General features: G+C 44.8%; 1 protein-coding gene across 1 annotated transcript in view; it reads left to right on the top strand.

Annotated features, from left to right (window-relative positions):
* The first annotated feature begins 631 nt into the window (after positions 1-631).
* The window catches only part of LOC100054611 (aryl hydrocarbon receptor-like), a 61136-nt gene continuing 40042 nt past the window's right edge, over positions 632-21725 (top strand). Inside the window, 2 exon segments of the mRNA XM_023630381.2 lie at positions 632-1289; positions 21370-21557. Coding sequence (XP_023486149.1) covers positions 21539-21557 — 19 coding nt within the window. The 5' untranslated portion in view covers positions 632-1289; positions 21370-21538.

The raw sequence follows: 21725 nt of genomic DNA, 5'->3' as shown, positions 1-21725 counted from the left end.
AGTACTCTCCGGACACAGGTTCACCCGGCATCTTTCATGCCGATGTTTTTGTCCCCGCTTGTCCAACTGACTTCATAAAACTTAGCGGGAATCTGATGCTGATGTGAAAACACTTGCGCTTTCTGGAGAATCTAGAGTCACTAATATATTTTATTACTGGGTTTTTTTTTTTTTTTTAACTGTCGTTGATTATTGTCCATTTTACAAATACTAGGACGTTAATGAAAATAAAAGTACTTCTTGCCAAACTGAGCAGTTTCAGTCCTGAGTCAGGGGCCCTGGAATGACGTAAACACGACCTGACCTCGGAAAAGAGGGAAGAGCCACCCCAGGGTAATGGCATCCCACCTGTCACCCCCGGCGGCGGAAGGACCAGAGGCAATTCCATTCTTTATATAAGACTCCGCTCCGAAAAGCGCGCAAGCATCTCACGCACCTACACGCATCCAGCACGTTTAAGCATAAATAAAGGCTCGTGGGCACAGAAATATGCACCCACAGGGGCCTTCGCTTTCTGGGCCGGGTCTTGGCCAGGATTCACCGTGACCTGAGCCAGACTATCCAGGCAGGTCCGCTGGAGGGGGCCCGCGTGTTGTGCGGCCACGCGGGGCGGGTCCCCGCACCCACCCACGTTCCAGGGGCTCCTTGTCCCCGCGTTTGCGCTCCGCCGACGCGTCTCCCCCGACGCCAAGGGGACTGGGACCTCCCTTCCCCGGGAGCACAGTTCAGGGTGGACGCTGCGTGAGGAGGGAGTCGGCTTGGGTCCTGGATTTTTATTGAGGGAAGGACACACGGAGGGGAGGGGCCGCGCGTGGGGACAAGGGCTTCACCCACCTCCGGCTGGGGTTCGTCCGTCGTCCTCGGAGGCGCGCGCTTTCCAAATTAGCCTGGTGTTGCTCTGACTCGCCACTTGCGAGTGCCGCACACATCTACTGAGGAGCACACCTGCATCTGTCTGGACAGAGACCGCCTCCCCCCGCCGGACAGTCTGCGCCGCTGGTCCTCATACCGAGGGCGAGGCCGGCAAACGCGCGTCCCCTCGCCCCCGGCGCCCGCGCTTTCCGGCTCCAGAGGGAGTCAGCGCAGACCCTCCCAGGTGTCCCGGCCTGCACGGCCACGGCCAGGACCTCGGGGCTGGCGACCCCCCGGGAGTGGACCGGCCCACCCTCCCCGGTGCCGGGCGGCGACGCCCCGGGCCCGCGCCCCTTTGTGCGGCCGCCCGCGGGCACCATGCTGTCCGCCGGGGGCAAGTACGCGGTGAAGAAGAGAAGAAAGCCGATGCGCAAGAGGTACCCGGGCGGCGGGCCAGGGGCGACGAGGGGGTGACGAGGGGCGGGGGGCCGGGGTCCTGGGCGGCCCGGCCCAAGGTGTTTTGGGGGGAGGAGTGTGGCGTCCGCCCGCCACCCGGAGGCCCCCCACTCCGCGTCCGTGGCGGGAGTCAGGGGGCGGCGAGTCCCGAGGTCTCCGCGGCGCTGACCGCCGGGGTATCCAGCACGGAGAGTCGGCAGGGAGGACGGGTTTCGTTTTAAAGACTCCCCCTCCCGCCCCCGACGCCTGCTGTCGGTTTTTAACCTTCAGGCCTGAGGTCCGGCTGACGACGTTTGTTTTCTGGGAGGGTCGCGCCGGGGTCTCCGGCGTCTGCGCTCTGCGCCCTCCGGCCCGCGCCCAGGACTAGGGCTGGGGTTACCGGGAGCACACCCCGCAGGGGCAGGGCGTCCCGAGTCTCAGCCTGGGAATGAGAAGGGAGAGGTCTTGCGGGTATGGGCAACCCCCACCTCATTTAGGGAGAGGATGCCCGAGGCCCCGCCCGGACCCTGGGCTCAGCGCGGGCAGGCCCCCTCCACGGCTCCTCAGGTCTGGCCTGAGAGATCTGTGTGGAGATGGCGAGGGTGGCCCCTGGGGTTGGGCAGATGTTCCTGAGGACAATCAATGGGAAGTCTGTGGAGGGGACACTCCTTGGGCAGAGTCCTTGGGCCGGAAATCTGCGGGTCTTCTCGCGGTCGGTCTTCAGAGCGCCTCCCGCCGACGCGGTGACGGCGGCGGGGAGCATACCGCAGCACAGCCCCCAGGGCGCAAGGTTCTCAGCGCCCGAAAGCGGGTCTGTGTCTGAGGAATTTCCAAAAGAGCTCGAAATGTCGATTCTAATTCCATTTAATTTTAAAGTATATAGAATGCCAAGAAAGAAACCAGATACAAAAGGGCAAATATCCCAAGATTCCATATATAAGAAATGTCCAGAATAGATAAATCCTGAGACTGAAGGTAGATTGGTGGTTTCCAAGGGATGGGAGTGGGGAGGGGTTTCCTTTGGTGATAAAAACTTCTGGAACCAGATGGTGTTGACGGTTACACAACATGGTGAGTGTACTTAGTGCCACTGAGTGATACACTTAAAATGGTTAAAATAGCAAAATTTATGTTATGTGTATTTTACCACAATTTTAAAAATAACCTGAAACTTCTCAGTAGGAGCATAAGCATAAGTATCGGAGAACTAAGCTCGTCAGAAGTTCGGGTTTTTCCCAGGCAGTGGAACCAGTAATCCTTGGTTAATTGGAAAAGGTGTTTAAAATGGGGGTGGGGGTTGCTCCCTAAGAGTGTTGCAAATACCTTACTTATCTTTTTTTTCGCTGAGGAAGATTAGCCCTGAACTAACATCTGTGCCAGTCTTCCTCCACTTTATATGTGGGTCACTGCCACTTTATATGTAGGTCTGCACCCAGGCTCTGAACCCAGGCCGCCAAAGCAGAGCATACAGAACTTAACCAGTACTCCAGGGGTGGCCCCTACCTTACGTATTTTAAGAGAAAACATCAGCTTATATCAGTTTGCCAATCTGGTGATGCTGGTGAGGTCCTCTTCTATCTTAGTACACGAGTCACTCCCACAGTGCACCATCTACAATTCAAAGAGCTTGTGCCACAATCGAGATCTGAAACAGTTTTCGCCCATGTCTTGCACTAACACCTAATTCAACGCTTACTTTTCTTTTCAATCAGGTTTCATTGACTCTTTCCAAAGCATCCAGCGGAGTTTTCTTGGACACTGTGCCCTCATTTGGCTAATGATTATAACAAGAAGACCTGACATAAAATGTCTGGGGACTTTGGGCAATGATTATTGATTAGTGCACAGCTCACCTGGTGGGAGCAAAGGGCCCGGCTTGGGGGAGCCCCTGAGCTGCAGACCTCACGTGTTGGGAGTTTGCAGGGTGTGGGACGGCACAGTGGTTGTCGGCTAACTGAGTCATCTAGTGAAATAATGTCTTTCTCATTTCTCTTGTTTTTAGAATCATTCCAAATGTGCTGTTGTACTTGACCCTCAGGCAACCTGGGATGTAGGGACCTCTATCATCATTGCCCTCTGATAGCTGAGGCACCCACGCTAGGTGTGAGGGGACTTACCCGGCTGCCTTGCTTAGACCCAGCCTTCCTCCGTGGCCCCTGTCTTTGGCTTATTGAAGAGGCTGGGATCCTGCTGGCAGGCCGGGGCAGGCCTCCTGGGACAGGGCTGCCTGGCAAGCAGGCTCGAGGAGCTGGAGGGGAGGTTGAACTACTGAGCTCCCTCCCCACCCCTTTGGCCGGCTGGTCCTCCCCCGAAACTGGGTCACAGCTGATGGGAGAGTCCGTGTGGCACCTGCTCAAGCCGCCTTCCCCTATGTCTGGCGGTCTCCTGCCGTTACATGCTGACTCCACAAGGTAGAAACTTGTGCCAGCTTTGTGTGGTTTGCCAACAATTTTAGTCTGTGTTTTCTGTCACTGTGTTATGTAGAAATGGGGATGATTTTGTTTTACATTTGAAAGAATTAGGGTGCTGGAAGACGTAACTAACTGAAAGGACTTTGGGTGGATTCATCTGTTAAATCTGCATAAACTGCTTTGAAACAGAGCCCTGGGGAGGTTTGTAGAACAGGAAGCAGCTGCCAGCACCTGTTCCCAATAGTCTTTTCAAGATGCTCTGGAGACTTCTGCTGCCCCATTTTGTCAACCTGGAGGTGTTGCTGACAGCACTGCAATCTCCTCCTCGGTCTGCCGTTTAAATCTATGAGATTTGGCTGGCCCCTGGGACTGAGCACTAGAGCCCCCGCCCCCGCCCCCGGAGACACATGGCCCTCACATGGGAAGTGCTGGGTTGCCTCAGCTCAGGAGCTGCTGATTTTAATTCAATGTCACCAGAGCACACAGGTGCTGGTCTTTCCTCCGGCTCCCAGGCAGGTGGACTGGCAGCGAGGAGTGTGGTCTGGGCAGGAGGAGCCCTGTTAGTAGGCTCCCTGGAAGGGTGCAGCCTGGGGTGTACTCCTTGATATAGGAGGCCCACTGCCTCTGAAGTGCATCTGCCACGCTGAGAACTACTGAGAACTTCAGGGCCTTGAAAACTGGTTCTGACTCCAGCCCGCCCCTCCCCCGGGCTCTTGTCCAGCGGCTCCCAGAGGGCCAGCCTACATGCCTTCTTCTTCCCGACTGGGCCACCCTCTGCTGATCCATGTCCTGAGAGGCGACATCCCAGCTTTTCTTCACTGAAGGGATCCCCGAGGCCTCCACCACTCACAGAGAGGCCCCTCTTTTCCTTGCATTGTGAAGGAACAGGACTCACCTTCCCACAGGCACAGAGCCTCAGCCCCTGTCCTGGCCACCTCCTTAGGTGGTGGGCCTCTTCCAGCCCTACTGCTCCTTGTCCTGACCCACCATCTCCCTTCCTGCCACATGACCCTGCTCCACCTGTGCACTCCTTCCCTTGACCTTTGCTTCCTACTGTTTGTGCCGTGCCCTCTGCCCACCAGGATGGCCTCGCTCAGTTGGTCTCCCTCCCTCCTTTCCTGCTTTCCCACATCCCACCTTTCTTACCCTCACTGGTCTCCTTGCCCCAGTCTCTCCTCCCCAGCCCAGCCTGGCTCTGAAGTGCCTGTATGCGCCCCCAAAGACCCCCCATTGGACTCACCCTTGAGGAGACCAGGCTCTGGGGGGGTGGACACCACTCTCCAGGACCCAGCCCTGATCCTCTGCCTCCCATGTTGCCGGGCTCCTGCCCACCACCGACTGGGACACCCCTTCTCTGCTCAGCTCAGCACCTCCACACAGAGCATCATGAGCGTCTGGGGCCGGGACCACGTCTCTTTCATCTCTCTTCTGTGCTGCTGCCCTGTGCTCTATTCCATTTGCTGAATTTAGCAGGAGTTTGAAATCTCTGGACAACTAACAAATCCCCCTCAGTTACAGCAACCATTATGGGGAAGTGGTGCCAGTTGAATTTGGGATCACTGAGAGTTTAAACACTTTCAGGCCCCTGCATTGATGGTGTCTATGAGTGTAGTTGCAAGTCAGCCTCAGTCTAAAGTCACAAATCTGTGCAAAGTCAAGTCCTGGTGTCTTGTACCACCAACTTCCTTACAGGAACTGACTACATCATTAGAGACTCCTCCTGGCTGAGTTCCTGCGTGGTCAGAGCTGTGGCTTGTGAGCTGCACCATTAGGGCCAAGCACACTTGTTTCACTCATCCATCAGACATTTTCTCTGCATGAAATACCCTTTTTTTGGCTATGATTCCATGATTCTCTTCTCTAACTTTCACATATGCTTCCAGTTTTCCTGTTAAATAGATATGTTTCTTTTGTAATTGAGTATCTGTGCAGCAACTTCTCTTTGGGATTAAAACAACTTTGTTTTTCATAGCATGTGAGGGACGCATTCTTAGACCATATTTTCTCATCAAACTCTCAGAATTTGTACAAATACCAACAGGAGCTGGATTTGCTCATCAGAGCAGCCTGAGGTCTCCTTCCAGGAAAGGAGAAGTGTGAAGGCTGCTGACAGAGGAGGGCCCATCCATGGGGGAGGGTCTGACGTGGGGTCCAGAGGGTGGCAGAAGTCAGGGACTGGCATGCAGCCCCCTGTCCTCACAGGTTTTGTCTTCCTTTGTGAAGTAGAGGTGAGAGCCGGTTAATGGGAAGGATCAGGGGCTGTGGGGTCACCCAGGCAGGGGGAGGAACGATGGGCACTCTACTCTTTCACTTCACACTTCTTTTGGTGAATTTAGAAATCTCTTTGAGCTGAGCTTTCCAGTTTGACAGGCTTCTTTAGTCACGGCACGCAGAGGACAAGCTGCAGCTAGTGTGACTTGCAGGAAAGTCTCTGTCTCAACCAGCACTCGGCCCTCAGTGAAGGGGTGAGGATCTCAGCCATCAAACAGGGCTGCCACAGGGGCGGACACTGCGGCAGGGTCCCAGTCTCCGCCTCCCTCTCCCCAGGGTCAGATCTCCATCAGGTTTGGGCAGCAGAGTGGTCAGCCCAGGCCATGGACTGGGACAGTCACAGCCTGTCATGGCAACACTGTCTCCCCGTTTCCTGGGCTTCCTTGCTGCTGAGGGTAGACATGTGACCTTGTCCGGCCAATGAGACCGAAGTGGAAATCTGCTGTGAATTCTGGGAAAGCATCTACTGTCCTGATCCAAAGGGACAGGCGTGGCCAAGTGGCCCTCTTCTTCCATCTGGGATGCAGATGCAATGCCAGAGCTGCAGCCACATGGCAGCCATGAGGCAGGGAAATAAGGGCTACTATGTTAGGAACAGTAGAGTACAAGGAAAGGGGAGGAGATAGAAACTTTACTCACTCACTCATTTGACAGATTCTTTCTGAGCACTGACTCTGCCAGACCCTGTTCTGGACATGGGTAATCCAGCATAAAACAAAACAGAAACCTGCCCTCGGGTGGCTTATACCCTAGAGGAGAGATAAACAAATAAGCAAAACGAACACATGACAAGGCATGATACAGGCCATGTGGGAGAGGAGCTCTCCAGGCAGAGGGAAGGTGAGTGCAAAGGCCCTGGGTCTGGCCTGGGGCGAGGCTGGAGCTAAGTGCACATGGAAGCAGGGAGATGAGGGCTTGAGAAGTAGGAGTCAGTGGAGGTTCTGGGCAAGGGAATGGTGACATTGAATCTCTCTAGCTGCTTTAGGGAGTGGGACGGGGGTGAGGGGGAAGCCAGGAGGGCAGCAAGGGGCTCCTTGGGGCTCTGAAGAGGCCCCAGTGGCATGGGCCAGGGGAATCCATGGAGGGTGAAGAATGGCCAGGCTCTGTCTGCACATCTCCTGAAGGAAATGCAGACAGGTTTGCTGACTAATTGGACATGAGGTCTGATGCATAGGAATCCAGGAGGTTACCAAGGTCCTTGGCCTGAGCAAACATGCTGACATCTGCCCTCAGATATCTCACAGGAGCTCAAATGTGGCATGTCCAAACTTAAGCAGGGCTCTTCCTTACCTCCCTCCCCTCCCCAGCCTGCCCAACCGTAACAATGGCGAAGCCTGCAGATTCTGCCGCTAAGACACATCCAGTCTGCCTGTCTTCCCACGGCCGTGGCCTCCGCCCTACCTTCCTGGACTTTTTCAGGAGCTTCTGCACAGCCCTCCGTCTTCTACTTTAACCTCCTCTGGTTTGTTCTGCACACTGTGGCCTGATGAGTCTTTTGGTTTTTAATTCAGGTAAAATACATGTAAAATTTACCATTTTAGCCATCAGTTCAGTGGCATTTAGTACATTCACAATGTTGTGCGACCACCGTCACTGTCTAAATCCAGAACATTTTCATCACCCCAAAAGGAAACCCTGTACCCATTAAGCAGCCACTCTCCATTCCACCTAGAAATGAACCTGAAGCTGCTGACCGTCGCTGCCTTCACCCTCCCACAGCCTCCCCCTGCTTCCCTTCCCCCTCTCCGTCTCCTCAGGAAGGCAGGCAGAGCACTTCTCGCTGTAAGTCCTCCCTCCACACCCAGCACTATCTTGGAGCCCACCCTCAGCTACAGGTCTCTTCTCAAGAAGACCGTTCTCTGCCCCGACCTGTCAGCATCACCTGCATCTCCTTTCTCTGTTTCCTCCTCCATGACCTCCAGCTCCCCCCACAGACTCTGCGCCAGGCCTCTGGTAGATGCTCAGCAAAGAGGGATATATTCACAGAGGATGACCTCAGTCTTATTAACAGTACTCATCTGTGTGTGTTTACATGGGACAAAGTTGGGGAGGGCACTGAAACATGAGCAGTTGTCATCTCCAGTGAGGAGCTTTTGAATGATTGTACTAGAATTTCAAATTTTTCTTACAATGGTCAGGTGATAGACAACTTTTAAAAAGAAAGAAAAACATCAAAATGGAGATAATATTAATACATAAACACTGTCAACAGAATTAAGATGCAAATGAAATTTACAACATGTATGATAAAGGATTAATATCCTTAAAGGAAAATAGCTCCTACAAAATGATGAGAAAATAATGAAGGAGAATGAGCAAATTGTTACCGTGTGCAAAACACAGTGAATTTCTCAGACAAAATGTTGGGCAAAAGGAGCCAAACACCAACAAGTTCGCAATGGGCAATTTCCTCTCTGCAGCTTCACACACAGGCAAAAACATTCATGGTTAGAAGTCAGGATGGAGGGGCCCTGGGGGGTGGGGGAGTATCTAGGATCCTGGAACATGAATGTTTTAACATTGTGAACCTTTATATTTTGTGCATTTTTAAATAATTTTGAAAGTGATAACACCTGACTTTTTTATGCCAGAGAGAAGTCAGCACCTTCTCATCGCTGGGAGTTCAGTGATGGGCAGACTGAGGGGCACCGAGGCCTCAGACAGCTCTTCCTAACCACCAAAGCACTCCGCTGTTACGTCTTCTCGTGGTTGTGGCTTGTCTTTTAAACCTCTTCATAGTATTTCTGATGATCAGAAGTTCTTATTTTAAATCCATTAGAACATATCAGTCTGTTCCTTTGCAGTTAGAACTTTTTTGTCTTGCTTAAACTACCCTTCCATACCACAACGTCTGAAGTCTCCTATGCCGTTAGCTGAAATTTCCGTTTGGCTGTTCACACTTCAAGCCCATGGTCCACATTGACATATTTTTGTCATGGTGTGTAAGAGTCCCTGCCCTTACCATTCCCATCCTGTCTTGAGTCGGGGCTCCTCTAGGCACTGGGTGTCCCCGCGCACTGTCAGTCTGTTCCTCCCCAAGGCCAGACTGCGATCAAGGCTCTAGCTTCGCTCTGAGTCCTCATGTTCTGCACGTGCTTCTTTGCCTTCAGGAATATCTCACTCTTGCGGTCTCTGCTTATCCACATCAACTTGAGAATCATCTTGTCAGGTTCCACAAGCGCACACAAAACACAAAACAGAAACAAAAGTGAAGCCTCTGGGGATTTTTCATGAAACTGCATCGAATCTGCAAACTTCTGGGGAAACTCAGCATCTTTACCTTGATGATGCCCCCTGTTAATGAGCATGGTCTCTCTCTCCATGTAGTCAGGTGTTTTTAAACAACTTTCTTTGAATTTTATAAATTTCTCTGTACAGGTCTTGCATATCTTATGATATATTTACTCCTAAACATTTTTTACTTTTTTTTTTTAAAGATTGGCACTTGAGCTAACAACTGTTGCCAATCTATTTTTTTTTTCTTTCTGCTTTTTCTCCCCAAATCCCCCCAGTACACAGTTGTATATTTTAGTTGTGGGTCCTTCCAGTTGTGGCACGTGGGACACCACCTCAGCGTGGCCTGATGAGTGGTGCCGTGTCCACGCCCAGGATCCGAACCAGCGAAAGCCTGGGCTGCCGCAACAGAGCGTGCGAACTTAACCACTCGGCCACATGGCTGGCCCCCATTTTTTACTTTTATGGTAATTTAAAGGGTATATTTTTCGAAATTCATTTTCCAATTGATTGTTGCTGACATATAAGAATGTGTTTCTTTTGTGAGTATTGATTTTTTTATCCAGCAGCTTTATTAAACTCTATTATTAATTCTAAGAATATATCTAAGTATTATTTTGCTGGGGCTATCGTAAGAAGGCAGCACAAAGTGGGCGGCTTGAACAACAGTTTATTCTCTCTCAGTTCTGGAGGCTGGACGCCCAAGATCCAGGTGTCAGCAGGGCTGGTTCCTCCTGAGGCCTCTCTCCTTGGCGTGCAGACGGCCGTCTTCCTGCTGTGCCCTCACGTGGTCTTTCCTCTGCACAAGCACACGCCTGGTGTCTTTTTGTGTCTCCAGATTTTCTCTTCTAAGGACACCAGTCAGATTGGATTAGGGCCCAGTTAACCACTTTCTAAATCCTCTCCAGACACAGTCACATTCTGAGGTGCTAGGGCTAGGGCTTCAGTACGTGAACTTGGGGGACGCAGATCAGCCCCTGACAACCTGCACGTCTTCCTTAGAGCAGAGGTGCTCAGGTGTGGTTCCAGGCAGCCACAGAAGGTCACCTGGGAGCTTGTTAGAAACGCACCTTGTCCAGTGCCCCAAGACCTCCTGAGAGTCGTCCATGTTACTGCATGTATCGGTGATTTGTTCCTTTTCATGGCCAAGTAGTTCATTTTATTAATAGACTGCGGGTTTTTTAATCCATTCCTCTATAGGTGGACATCTGGGCTGATTCCAGTTTTTGGTCATTATGAATAAAGTGCTACAATAAAGTGCTTATTCTTGTATAAGGCTTTTTGTGGACATATATTTTCATTTCATTCCAATAAGTACCTAGGAGTGGAATTGCTAGGTCATGGTTAACAGTTTAAGAAACTGTGAAAGTTTTCCCACGAACAAGAGTTCCAGTTGCTCCAAATCTCTTCTGACACTTGCTGTTGTCAGTCTTTTAATTTTAGCCATTCTAGTGTTTGCGTACAGATAACTTATTATTTTCATTTTAATTTCTCTGATGAATTATGATGTTACCTATGATGTCATATGCTTTTTCAGCATTAGTATATCTTCTTTAGTGAAGTGTCTATTCAAAGTATTTGCCCATTTCTAACTGGTTAGTAAAAGTCCTTTATCTATTCTAGATACAATTCCTTTTTTCAGCTATGTATATTGTACATATTTTCTCCTAGTCTGTGTCTTGCCTTTTCAGTTTCTCACTTTTGTTGAGGTCCAGTTTATCCATCTTTTTCTGTTATTTTTAGTGTTTTTTATGACCCATTCAAGAAATCTTTGCATGTTGTAAGGTCGTGAAGATCTTCTCCTTTTAATGCCTGTAGGTTCTACAGTTATTTCCTCTCTTTCATTTCTACTGGTAATTTGCATTTTCTCTTTTGGGGGATTGATTACTCTAGCTAGATGATTATCAATTTTACTGACACTTTCCAAGATTTTGATTTCATTGATTTCTTCCATTTTCTGTTTCACTGTTCTGCTTTTATCTTTATTATTTCCCTCCTTCTACATACTTTGGGCGTAGTTTGATCAGGTTTTTCTAGCTTCTTAAGGTGGAAGCTTGGATCATCAATTGTAAAACTTTCTCCTTTACTTGTACAAGTAAGACTATAATTTTGCCTCTACATATTGCTGTCAATGAGCCCCAGAAATTTTGGCATGTCCATTTAGGTATTTTCTTATTTCCCTTTTGATTTCTTCTTTGGTTTATGAGTTATTTAAAAGTGTGTTAATTTTCAAATATTTGAGGATTTTTTTCAGATATCTTTTGTTACTTATTTCTAAATAGTGTTGTGGTCTTGAGAACATACTCTGTCTGATTTCAGTCCATTTAAATGTACTGAGACTTGTTTTACAGCCCAGTGTATGGTCTACCGTGGTGAATCTCCATGTGTGCATGAAAAGAATCTATAACCTGCAGTTGTTGGGTATCGTGTTCTATAAATGTCAATCATATTAAGTTGGAGGATAGGGTAGTTCGTGTCTTGTGTATCTTAATAACTTTTTAACAATTTGTTCTGTCAGTTACTGAGAGAACAGTGTTGAAGTCCCCAACTCTAATTATGGGTTTGTCTGTTTCCCCTGGCAGTTATGTCATTTGTTCCTTCACATATTTTGAAACTCCATTATTATATGCATATACATATTTAGGATAGTTATGACCTTTTAATATTATGAAAATATCCCTCTTTATCTCTGGTAAGTGTTCTTTGTCTGACAATATAGCCACTCCAACTTTCTTATTATCAGTGTGTACATGTTATGTCTTTTTCAATCCTTTTACTTTGAACCTGTGTCTTTACATTTAAATTGCTTTTCTTCCGGACACCACGATATTCAGTTCTGTCTTTTCAGCCAGTCTGATATTCTCTACTTGTTTACATTTTTGCAGTTACCAGTAGATTGACCTTAAGTCGACCATGTCATTATTTGTTTTCTGTTTGTTCCATCTGTTCTTTGTTTTTATTTTTCCTCTTTTCCTTCCTTCCTTTGAATTGAATATTTTTAGTATCTCATGTATCTCCTTTTTAGTGGGTTTTTACCTGTACTTCCCTGTTTTGTCTTTTCAGCGGTTGCCATAAAGTTTGCAAAATAAATCTTAACTTATTACCACTTGTCTTCAGATAGCCTTATCCTGCTTTGTGGATAATGTAGACGCCTCCCAGCAATATGCGTCCGTTTCCCTTCCCATCTCTCATGCTGCTGTTTTCATACATTTTACTTCTACGTATGTTATAGATCCCACAGTACAATGCTGTTATTTCCCTTCCCATCTCTCATGCTGCTGTTTTCATGCGTTTTACTTCTACGTATGTTATAGATCCCACAGTACAATGCTATTTCTTCTTTAAGTAGTCAGTTATCTTTTAAATAAATTAAAATCATTAAATTTTAAGTATTTATCCTCATTTTTGTCATCTCTGGTATTATTCATCCTTTCATGGAGATTCACATTTCTACCTAGTATCGTTTTCATTCAGCTTGCAGAGCCTGCTGAAATACTCGTTGTAGCTCAGATCTTCCAGAGACACAGTCTCTAAACTGTTGTTTGTCTAAAAATGGCTTTATTTTGCCCTCATTTTTGAAGGATCTTTTCTCCAGATGTGGAATTCTGAGTTAACAGTTTCCTCTTTTCAGTACATTAAATATGTCATCCCCTTGTCTTTTGGCTTGCATTCTGTCTGATGAGAAGTTAGCATTCATTCTGTCCTCATTCATCTGTCTATAAGGTGTCTTTTTTCTCTGGCTGCTTTTAAGATCTTCCTCTCCATCACTGGCTTTCAGTAATTTGATTATGATGTACCCGTGTGTGTCTGTGTGCACACACGCATGCATGCTTATCTTGCTGGGTTTCATTGAGTTTCTTAGATGTCTGTTTTTGCCATTTTTGTCAAATCTGGAGATTCTTCAGTGATTATAGCCTCAAATATTTTTTAGCCCACCCTTCTAGAGACTTCACCTGCAAGGATTTTAGACTACTTGATCTTCTCCTCAGCTCTGCTAATTTTTTCAGCCTTTTTTCTCTCTGTGCTTCAGTTCAGATGATTTCCATTGCTATGTCTCCAAGTTCACTCATGTTTCCTTCTACAGAGTCTTACCTATTAAACCCATCCCATGAATTTTTCATTTCCGATATTGCGCTTTTTCATCTCCAGAAGTTTCATGTGTTTTTTCTATAACTTCCATCTCTCTCCTCATTATGTTCATGCCTTGCTTTAAATCCTTGAACATAGTTAAATAGATGTTTCAAAGTCTTTATCTATTGCTTTATACCTGTCGTTTCTGAGTTTGATTTTACAGACTGACTTTTCCTCATTGTGATTCACATTTTCAGGCTTCTTTTCATATCTAGTACTTTTTAATTGGATGGTGGACACTGGGAATGTTACAGTGTCTAGATTTTTTACCTTCTTTTAGTGAGCATTTGACTTTTTCATGCAGGCAGTTAAATTGCTTGTAGATTAGTAACTGGAAATGTTTGAGCCTCATTTTACGCATTTCTGTGGAGGTCTAGAGTAGGCTTTACTCTAGGGATAATTGAACCCTATTACGAAGGTGGGGCCCTTCTGAGGTCACCACTGAGTGTCCTGGGCCTTCACCCAGTATCTGCACACTGGCTGGTAAGAACTTGAATGTCACCCAGGTTTGGGTGAACTCTGAATTTTTCATCTTAGAGCCTGCAGTATTTATTCTTTACAAGGCAGTTATCATTTACCCCACCTCGTGGAATCTCACCATAGTTATGTGCAGCTTAGTACACAATCAAACATTCAGGGAACCAGTTTTGATTTCCAGAGCACCCTTTCCACATAGCTCTTTGCTCTCCACAACTCTGCCCTGAAAACTTCAGCTGGCACAGCCTCCCTAAAGAGGATTGATATTTCTGACACAGAATGTTGAAAGTGCAAGCTTAAGTATTTAAGTTTTTTTTATTGAGGTCATAATAGTTTATAACATTGGGAAATTTCAGTTGTACATTATTATTTGTCAGTCACCATTTATATGTGCCCCTTTATCCCTTATGCCCAACCCACAGCCCCTTTCCCCTCTGGTAACCACTAAGCTGTTCTCTTTCTCTATGTGTTTGCATGAAATCATATGCTGTTTGTCTTTCTGTGTCTGGCTTATTTTGCTTAACATAATACCTCAAGGTCCATCCATGTTGTTGCAAATTTTGTCCTTTTTTATGGCTGAGTAGTATTCCATTGTGTATATATACCACATCATCTTTATCCATTCATCAGTCGGTGGGCACTTGGGTTGCTTCCATGTCTTAGCTATTGTGAATAATGCTGCAGTGAACATAGGGGTGCATAAGTCTCTTTGAATTGTTAATTTCAGGTTCTTTGGATAAACACCCAGTAGTGGGATATCTAGGTGGTATGGTATTTCTATTTTTAATTTTTTGAGAAATCTCCATACTGTTTTCCATAGTGGCTATATCAGTCTGCATTCCCACCAGCAGTGTATGAGGATTCCTTTTTCTCTATATCCTCTCCAACATTTGTTATTTTTTGTCTTGGTAATTACAGCCATTCTAAAGGGTTTAAGGTGCTATCTCATTGTAGTTTTGGTTTTCATTTTCCTAGTGATTAGTCATGTTGAACATCTTCTCATGTGCCTCTTGGTCATCTGTATAACTTCTTTGGAAGAATGTTCATGTCCTCTGTCCATTTTTTGATCAGGTTGTTTGGTTTTTTGTTGTTGAGTTGTGTGAGTTCTTTATATATTGGAGATTAACCCCTTGTCAAATAAATGATTTGCAAATATTTTCTCCCAGTTGTTGGGTTGTCTTTTCATTTGGTTCCTGGTTTCCTTTTTCTTGAGGAAGCTCTTTAGTCTGATAACGTCCCATTTATTTATTTTTTTCATTTGGTTCCCTTGTCCAAGTAGACAGGGTATTCAAAAAGATCCTTCTAAGAGCAGTGTCAAAGAGTGTACTGCCTATATTTTCTTCTAGGAGTTTTATTGTTTCACTTTCAAGTCTTTCATCCATTTTGAGTTAATTTTTGTGTATGGCATAAGATAATGATCTACTTTCATTCTGTTGCATGTAGCTGTCCAGTTTTCCCAACACCATTTATTGAAGAGACTTTCCTTTCTACACTGTATGTTCTTAGCTGCTTTGTCAAATACTTGCTGTCCATGGATGTGTGTTTTTACTTCTGGGCTTTCAATTCTGTTCCATGATCTATGTGTCTGTTTTTGTACCAGTACTATGCTGTTTTGATTACTATAGCTTTGTAGTATATTTTGAAGTCAGGATTGTGATACCTCAAGCTTTGTTCTTTTATCTCAGGATTGCCTTAGTTATTCGGGGTCTTTTGTTGCCTCATATGAATTTTAGGATTCTTTGGTCTATTTCCATGAAGAATGTCATTGGGATTCTGATAGGATTTCATTGAATCTGTAGATTGCTTCAGGTAGTATGGACATCTCAACTGTTTATTCTTCCAATCCATGTGCATGGAGTATCTTTCCATGTCTTTATGTCAACATTGATTTCTTTCAATAATGTCTTGTAGTTTTCATCGTATAGGTCTTTCAACTCATTGGTTAAATTTATTCCTAGATATTTTATTCTTTTTTTGCAATTGTAAATGAGATTGTATTCCTGAGTTCTCTTTCTGTTAGTTCATTATTAGAGTACAGAAATGCAACTGATTTTTGTAAGTTGATTTTGTACCTTGCTAGTTTGCTGTAGTTGTTGATCATTTCTAATAGTTTTCTGATGGATTCTTTACAGTTTTCTATATATAGAATCATGTCCTCTGCAAACAGCAAGAGTTTCACTTCTTCATTACCAATTTGGATACCTTTTATTTCTTTTTCTTGCCTAATTGCCCTATCCAAAGCCTCCAGTACTGTGTTGAATAAGAGTGGTGAGAGTGGGAACCCTTGTCTCATTCCTGTTCTCAGAGGGATGGCTTTCAGTTTTGCCCCATTAAGTATGATGTTGGCTATGAGATTGTCGAGAGTTTTATCATAAATAGATGTTGGATCTTGTCAAATGCTTTCTCTGCATCTATTGAGATGATCATGTGGTTTTTATTCTTCATTTTGTTATTGTGATGTATCACATTGATTGATTTGCAGATGTCAAACCATCCCTGCATCCTGCATTAAATCTCATTTGATCATAGCGTATGATCCTTTTAATGTATTGCTGTATTTTGTTTGCCAATATTTTGTTAAGGATTTTTGTATCTATGTTCATCAGCAATATTGGCCTATAATTTTTCTTTTTTGTTTTCCTTGTCTAGCTTTGGGATCAGGGTGATGCTGGCCTTGTAGAATGTGTTAGGAAGTGTTCTGTCTTCTTCAGTTTTTTGGAATATTTTGAGAAGAATAGGTATTAAATCTTCTTTGAATGTTTGGTAGAATTCTCCAGAGAAGCCATCTGGTCCTGGACTTTTATTTTGGGGGGCGGGGGGGGGGGGGGTGCGTTGATTACTGTTTCAATTTCTTCACTTGTGATTGGTCTATTCAGATTCTCTATTTTTTCTTGATTCAGTTTTGGGAGATTGTATGAGTCTAAGAATTTGTCCATTTCTTCTAGATTGTCCAATTTGTTGGCATATAGTTTTTCATAGTATTCTCTTATAATCCTTTGTATCTCTGTGGTATGCATTGTAATTTCTCCTCTTTCATTTCTAATTGTATTTATTTGAGGCTTTTATCTTTCTTTTTTAGAGTTTGGCTAAGGGTTTGTCAATTTTGTTTAGGTTCTCAAAGAACCAGCTCTTAGTTTCATTGATTTTTCTACTGTTTCAATTTCATTTGTTTCTGCTCTAATTTTTATTATTTCTCTCCTTCTGCTGACTTTGGGCTTTTTTTGTTCTTTTTCCAGTTTTGTTAGGTGTAGCTTAAGATTGCTTATTTGACATTAGGATCACTTTTGCTGCATCCCATATGAGTTGGTATGGTGTATTTTCATTTTCATTTATCTCCACATACTTTTTGATTTCTCCTTTAATTTCCTCAGTGATCCATTGGTTGTTCAGCAACATGTTGTTTAATCTCCGCCTGTCACTTACTCAGCTTTTTTATTGTAGTTGATTTCTATTTTCATAGCATTATGGTCGGAAAAGATGCTTCATATGATTTTAGTCTTCTTAAGTTTATTAAGACCTTGTTTCCCAACATATGGTCTATCTTTGAGAATGTTCCATGTGCACTTGAGAAGAATGTGTATTCTGCTGTTTTGTTCTATCTATCTATCTATCTATCTATACACACACACACACACATAATGTCCATCTGGTCTATTTTTTTGTTTATTCCACTATTTCCTTGTTGACTTCTGTCTGGATGATCTATCCATTGGTGTAAGTGAGGTGTTAAGGTCCCCTACTATTCTTGTGTTGTTGTTAATATCTCCTTTCAAGTCTGTGAATAGCTTTATGTACTTTGGTGCACCTGTGTTAGGTGCATATATATATTTATAATCATTATGTCCTCTTGGTGGAGTGTTCCTTTTATCATCATATACTGCCCCTCTTTGTCTCTCATTGCCTTTTTTTCTTGAAGTCTACTTTGTCTGATATAAGTGTGGAAACACCTACTTTCTTTCTTTTTTTGTTTACCATTAGCTTGGAGTATCATCTTCCATCTCTTCACTCTGAGCCTGTGTTTGTCTTTAGAGCTATGATGTGTTTCCTGGAGGCAGCATATTGTTGGGTCTTGATTTTTAATCCAGCCAGCCACTCTGTGTCTTTTGATTGGAGAATTCAATCCATTTACATTTAGAGTGGTTATTGACATATGAAGGCTTAATACTGCCATTTTATCACTTGTTTTCTGGTTGTTCTGTATTTTCCTTGTTTCTCATCCCATGTATTTCCGACTGCCAATTCAGTTTGTTGGTTCTCTATGATGGTTTTCTCAGTTTTCTCTTTATTTATCATTTGTTCTGATTTTTTGTTTAGTGGTTACTATGAGGTTTGTTTAAAAGATCTCATAAATGAGATTGTCCATTTTCTGATAGCCTCTTATTTCCTTACTCTAAGCAATTTCCATCCCTTTCTTCTTCCCTGTGTAAGTTATTGTTGTCACAACTTATTCTGTTTTGTGTTGTGAGTTTGTGATTAAAATGAAGTGATTTTAGTTATTTTTGATGTTTTTCATCTTTGTCTTTAATGTTATAATTAAGTGTTTGCTAACCTGTTCTGATAGAGAGCTGCAATTTTCATTTTGTCTGCCTATTTATCTCCTTACTCAGGGCTTTGTAATCCATTTCTTTCTTTTTTTTTTTTTTCTGGATATGAGGGCCTTCTTGGTCATTTCTTGTAGGTGGAGTCTTGTGGCTATGAAGTCCCTCGGCTTTTGTTTATCTGAGAAAGCTTTTATTTCTCTATCATATCTGAAGGATATTTTCACTAGATAGAGTATTCTTGGCTGAAAGCTTTAGTCTTTCAGAATTTTGAATATTTCATTCCACTCTCTCCTACCCTGTAAGGTTTCTTTCTGAGAAATCTGCTGAAAGCCTGATGGGGGTTCCTTTGTAGGTTATTTTCTTCTGTTTTGCTACCCTTAATGTTTTTCTTTGTCATTTAGTTTTGCCAGTTTTACTACTGTATGCCTTGGAGAAGGTCTTTTTACATTGATGTAATTAGGAGTTCTGTTGGCTTCATTTACTTATAATTCCAGCTCCTTCCTCAGGTTTGAGAAGTTCTCAGTTATTATTTCTTTGAACAAGCTCTCTGCTCCTTTCTCCCTCTCATCTCCCTCTGTAATACCTATAATGCTTAGGTTGCATTTCCTAGTTGAGTCTGATATTTCTCAGAGAATTTCTTCATTTCTTTTTAGTCTTAGTTCTCTCTCCTCCTCCATCTGAAGCATTTCTATATTTCTCTCCTCTAAATTGCTAATTCTGTCCTTCATAATATCAGCTCTGTTATGTAAGGACTCTATATTTTTCTTTATCTCATTCATTGTGTTTTTCATCTCCAACTTTTCTGATTTTTTTTATAGTTTCAATCTCATTTGTGAAGAATTCCCTCTGTTCATTAATTTTATTCCTGATTTCACTGAATTGTCTGAGTTTTCTTGTAACTCTCATTGAGTTGTTTTATGATAGCCATTTTGAATTCTTTGTCATCTAGATTGTAAACTTCTGTGCCTTCAGGATTGATTTCTGGGTGCTTGTCATTTTCCTTCTGGTCTGGAGTGTTAATATACCTCTTAATACTATTTAATTAAGTTTCGAATTAAGAATATTATAAGTCATTTGCTGGTAGCTCTGAAACTGCTAGGACTTGAGGAAGAGAGAATGTATCACCAACACACCAGGTTGATCCACCTTGGGTGATGTGATCAACTTGTCTCCCAGTGGCTTTTCAAAATGTTCACAGAGACACTGCCCTCTGGTCCTGGGTTAAAACAGGGCAGGTTCCAGGATGCTTCCTGCTCACTCTTGTGTAATAAAGAGACAGACCCCAGGTTGTCATTAGTGGCAAAGTCTTGTTTAGGAATTAGAAAGCTGGCTTCCCCAGAGCAATTAAAACTCTTACCTTCACTAAGGCCCCACCCCCCGCTTGGGGCTGGCCACTTACTTGCAAGGGGGAGGGGGTGGACAATGCCTGTCTCACACACATGCACACACACAAGTGCACATGCACATGCACAGATACACATGCACACACACACATGCTGGGCCCCAGGAGAGGAGGAGGGTGCTTCTTCCTTATCACAAGAATGCTGGGTGTCTCCTCACCTTTCCCGAGTGTTCCTGAGCAGGACTTGGGACAGCTCTCGGGGTCCTCTCTCCTGCTTGGTCCACTGTGACCTCAGGCTCCTTAGTCTCTCCAGCTCCATTTGGGGAGCAGTGAGAGGGGTGGGGATCATAGTGCAACCCTCTTCCAGGGAAATTTCTCTTCCTGGCCCTTTTATATCCCCTGAGTCTGGGGCCAGGAGTTGTGAAACTAGTTCTTGAGACTCCTTTTGTTATGCTTATGCCCTGGAGTGTTGTCAGCTCAGCTGGAATCCCTGGGAAGCTGCAGTTTTAATATCCTATCACAAAAAGGTGCGCCTGCATTGAGCACCTGCTGTGTACTGGCCCAAGATGGATGTTTCCTGCTCAGCAGCCCTGAGAGGTGGGAACCATCACCTTCTTTTATAAATGAGGTAGAAATAGCTTCATTCATTTTTGCCTCTAGAAAGAATAAGTTAAGTAGAGCATTTTTTCTTCTAAATGTTTGCCTTTTAAAAAGGTGTATCTTTTGCTTACCAGTGTTTCAAACTTGCCACTGCTCTCTAGAGGGTGATACTCTTGTACTTTGGAGGTGAGCTGATGGAAGTAGCTTTAGCCTTGCTACTTTGGAGAACTAACTCCTCATGAGGGTCTCTGAAATAATAACCGGCCCACCCCAACCCAGTGGGTCAGTGCTGAGCCCTGAGGGGTAAGCATGGGACACAGGAATGCAGTGCCCAGGGGGGAGTGTCCAGCAGCTATTCTTTCAAAGCTACACTTGAAATCTTTTATTACATCTGAAGGGAATTATTTCCTGCATTTTGGTGATGGGAGATTAGATAGAGAAAGAGTATATGTATATGTGTGTGTGTGTGTGTGTGTGTATACGTGTATACATATATATATGCTTTTAATTTATGTGTATGGAGAGAGATCGTGTGTATGTGTGATACATGTATATTTATAATACAGACACAGAGAGAGGAAAAGAGAGAGAGAGAAGAGAGCATACATCTGTATATGTATTGAGTATATGTTTATGTGTGTGCATAGGCTCAATTCTTAATAAACTATAGCTTCCTAAATGGAGTTTCAGTCTTTTCAGTGTTAATAGTTGTGTAGAGATTTCCTAATTTAAAAATTGCATATGGATGCAAACGTGTCAGGCCCCAGGAAAGTGGGAAGGGATGGCCAGTCCCTGGGCCCCTGCTGCTTTGAGGGCCACCAGGGCTATCACACATGCAGGGTGCAGCAGCCTCGTTCACACCCAGGGCCCCCAGGCCAGGAGGGCAGTGAATGCAGAGCTGCAATGGGACTTTAAGGACAGGCAGAATCTGAAACCATAGAACAAGGGTTTCTGTCTCAGAACACCAGGCACTTGGGCCACATAATGCCTGGCGTGGTGCTGGGGCCCCGTGGGTGATACAAGAGTGAAACTACAGAGTAGGTGAGATAATGATCACTTTTCTCCTTCCCCCAAGTCCTGAGTCACAGCTTCCAGAGGGAGCTAAGTCCAACCCTTCTAAACGGCACCGGGACCACCTCAATCAAGAGCTGAGCAAACTCACCAACTTGCTGCCCTTCCCTGAGGATGTGTAGGTCCGGCTCGACAAGCTCTCCATCCTCAGGCTGATTGTGGGCTACCTGAAGATGAAGAGCTACTTCACAGGTAAGTGGCAGCTGTGGTTCCAAAACAAGGTGTGAGAGGATGCCATAGGCACAAGCACTTGGAGTGAACCTTCAGACAAAAGCTATACCATTGCCTTTGGATCTCAGGCAGAAGTGGAAGGCACCATGCTCAACACAGGTGTAGTCAGTGAACCAGAACACAGGTGGG

Source organism: Equus caballus, chromosome 26, assembly GCF_041296265.1.
Source record: "Equus caballus isolate H_3958 breed thoroughbred chromosome 26, TB-T2T, whole genome shotgun sequence".
NCBI lineage: Eukaryota > Metazoa > Chordata > Mammalia > Perissodactyla > Equidae > Equus > Equus caballus.
The sequence above is the reverse complement of the archived record's forward strand: the minus strand, read 5'-3'. Positions and strand labels throughout refer to the sequence as shown.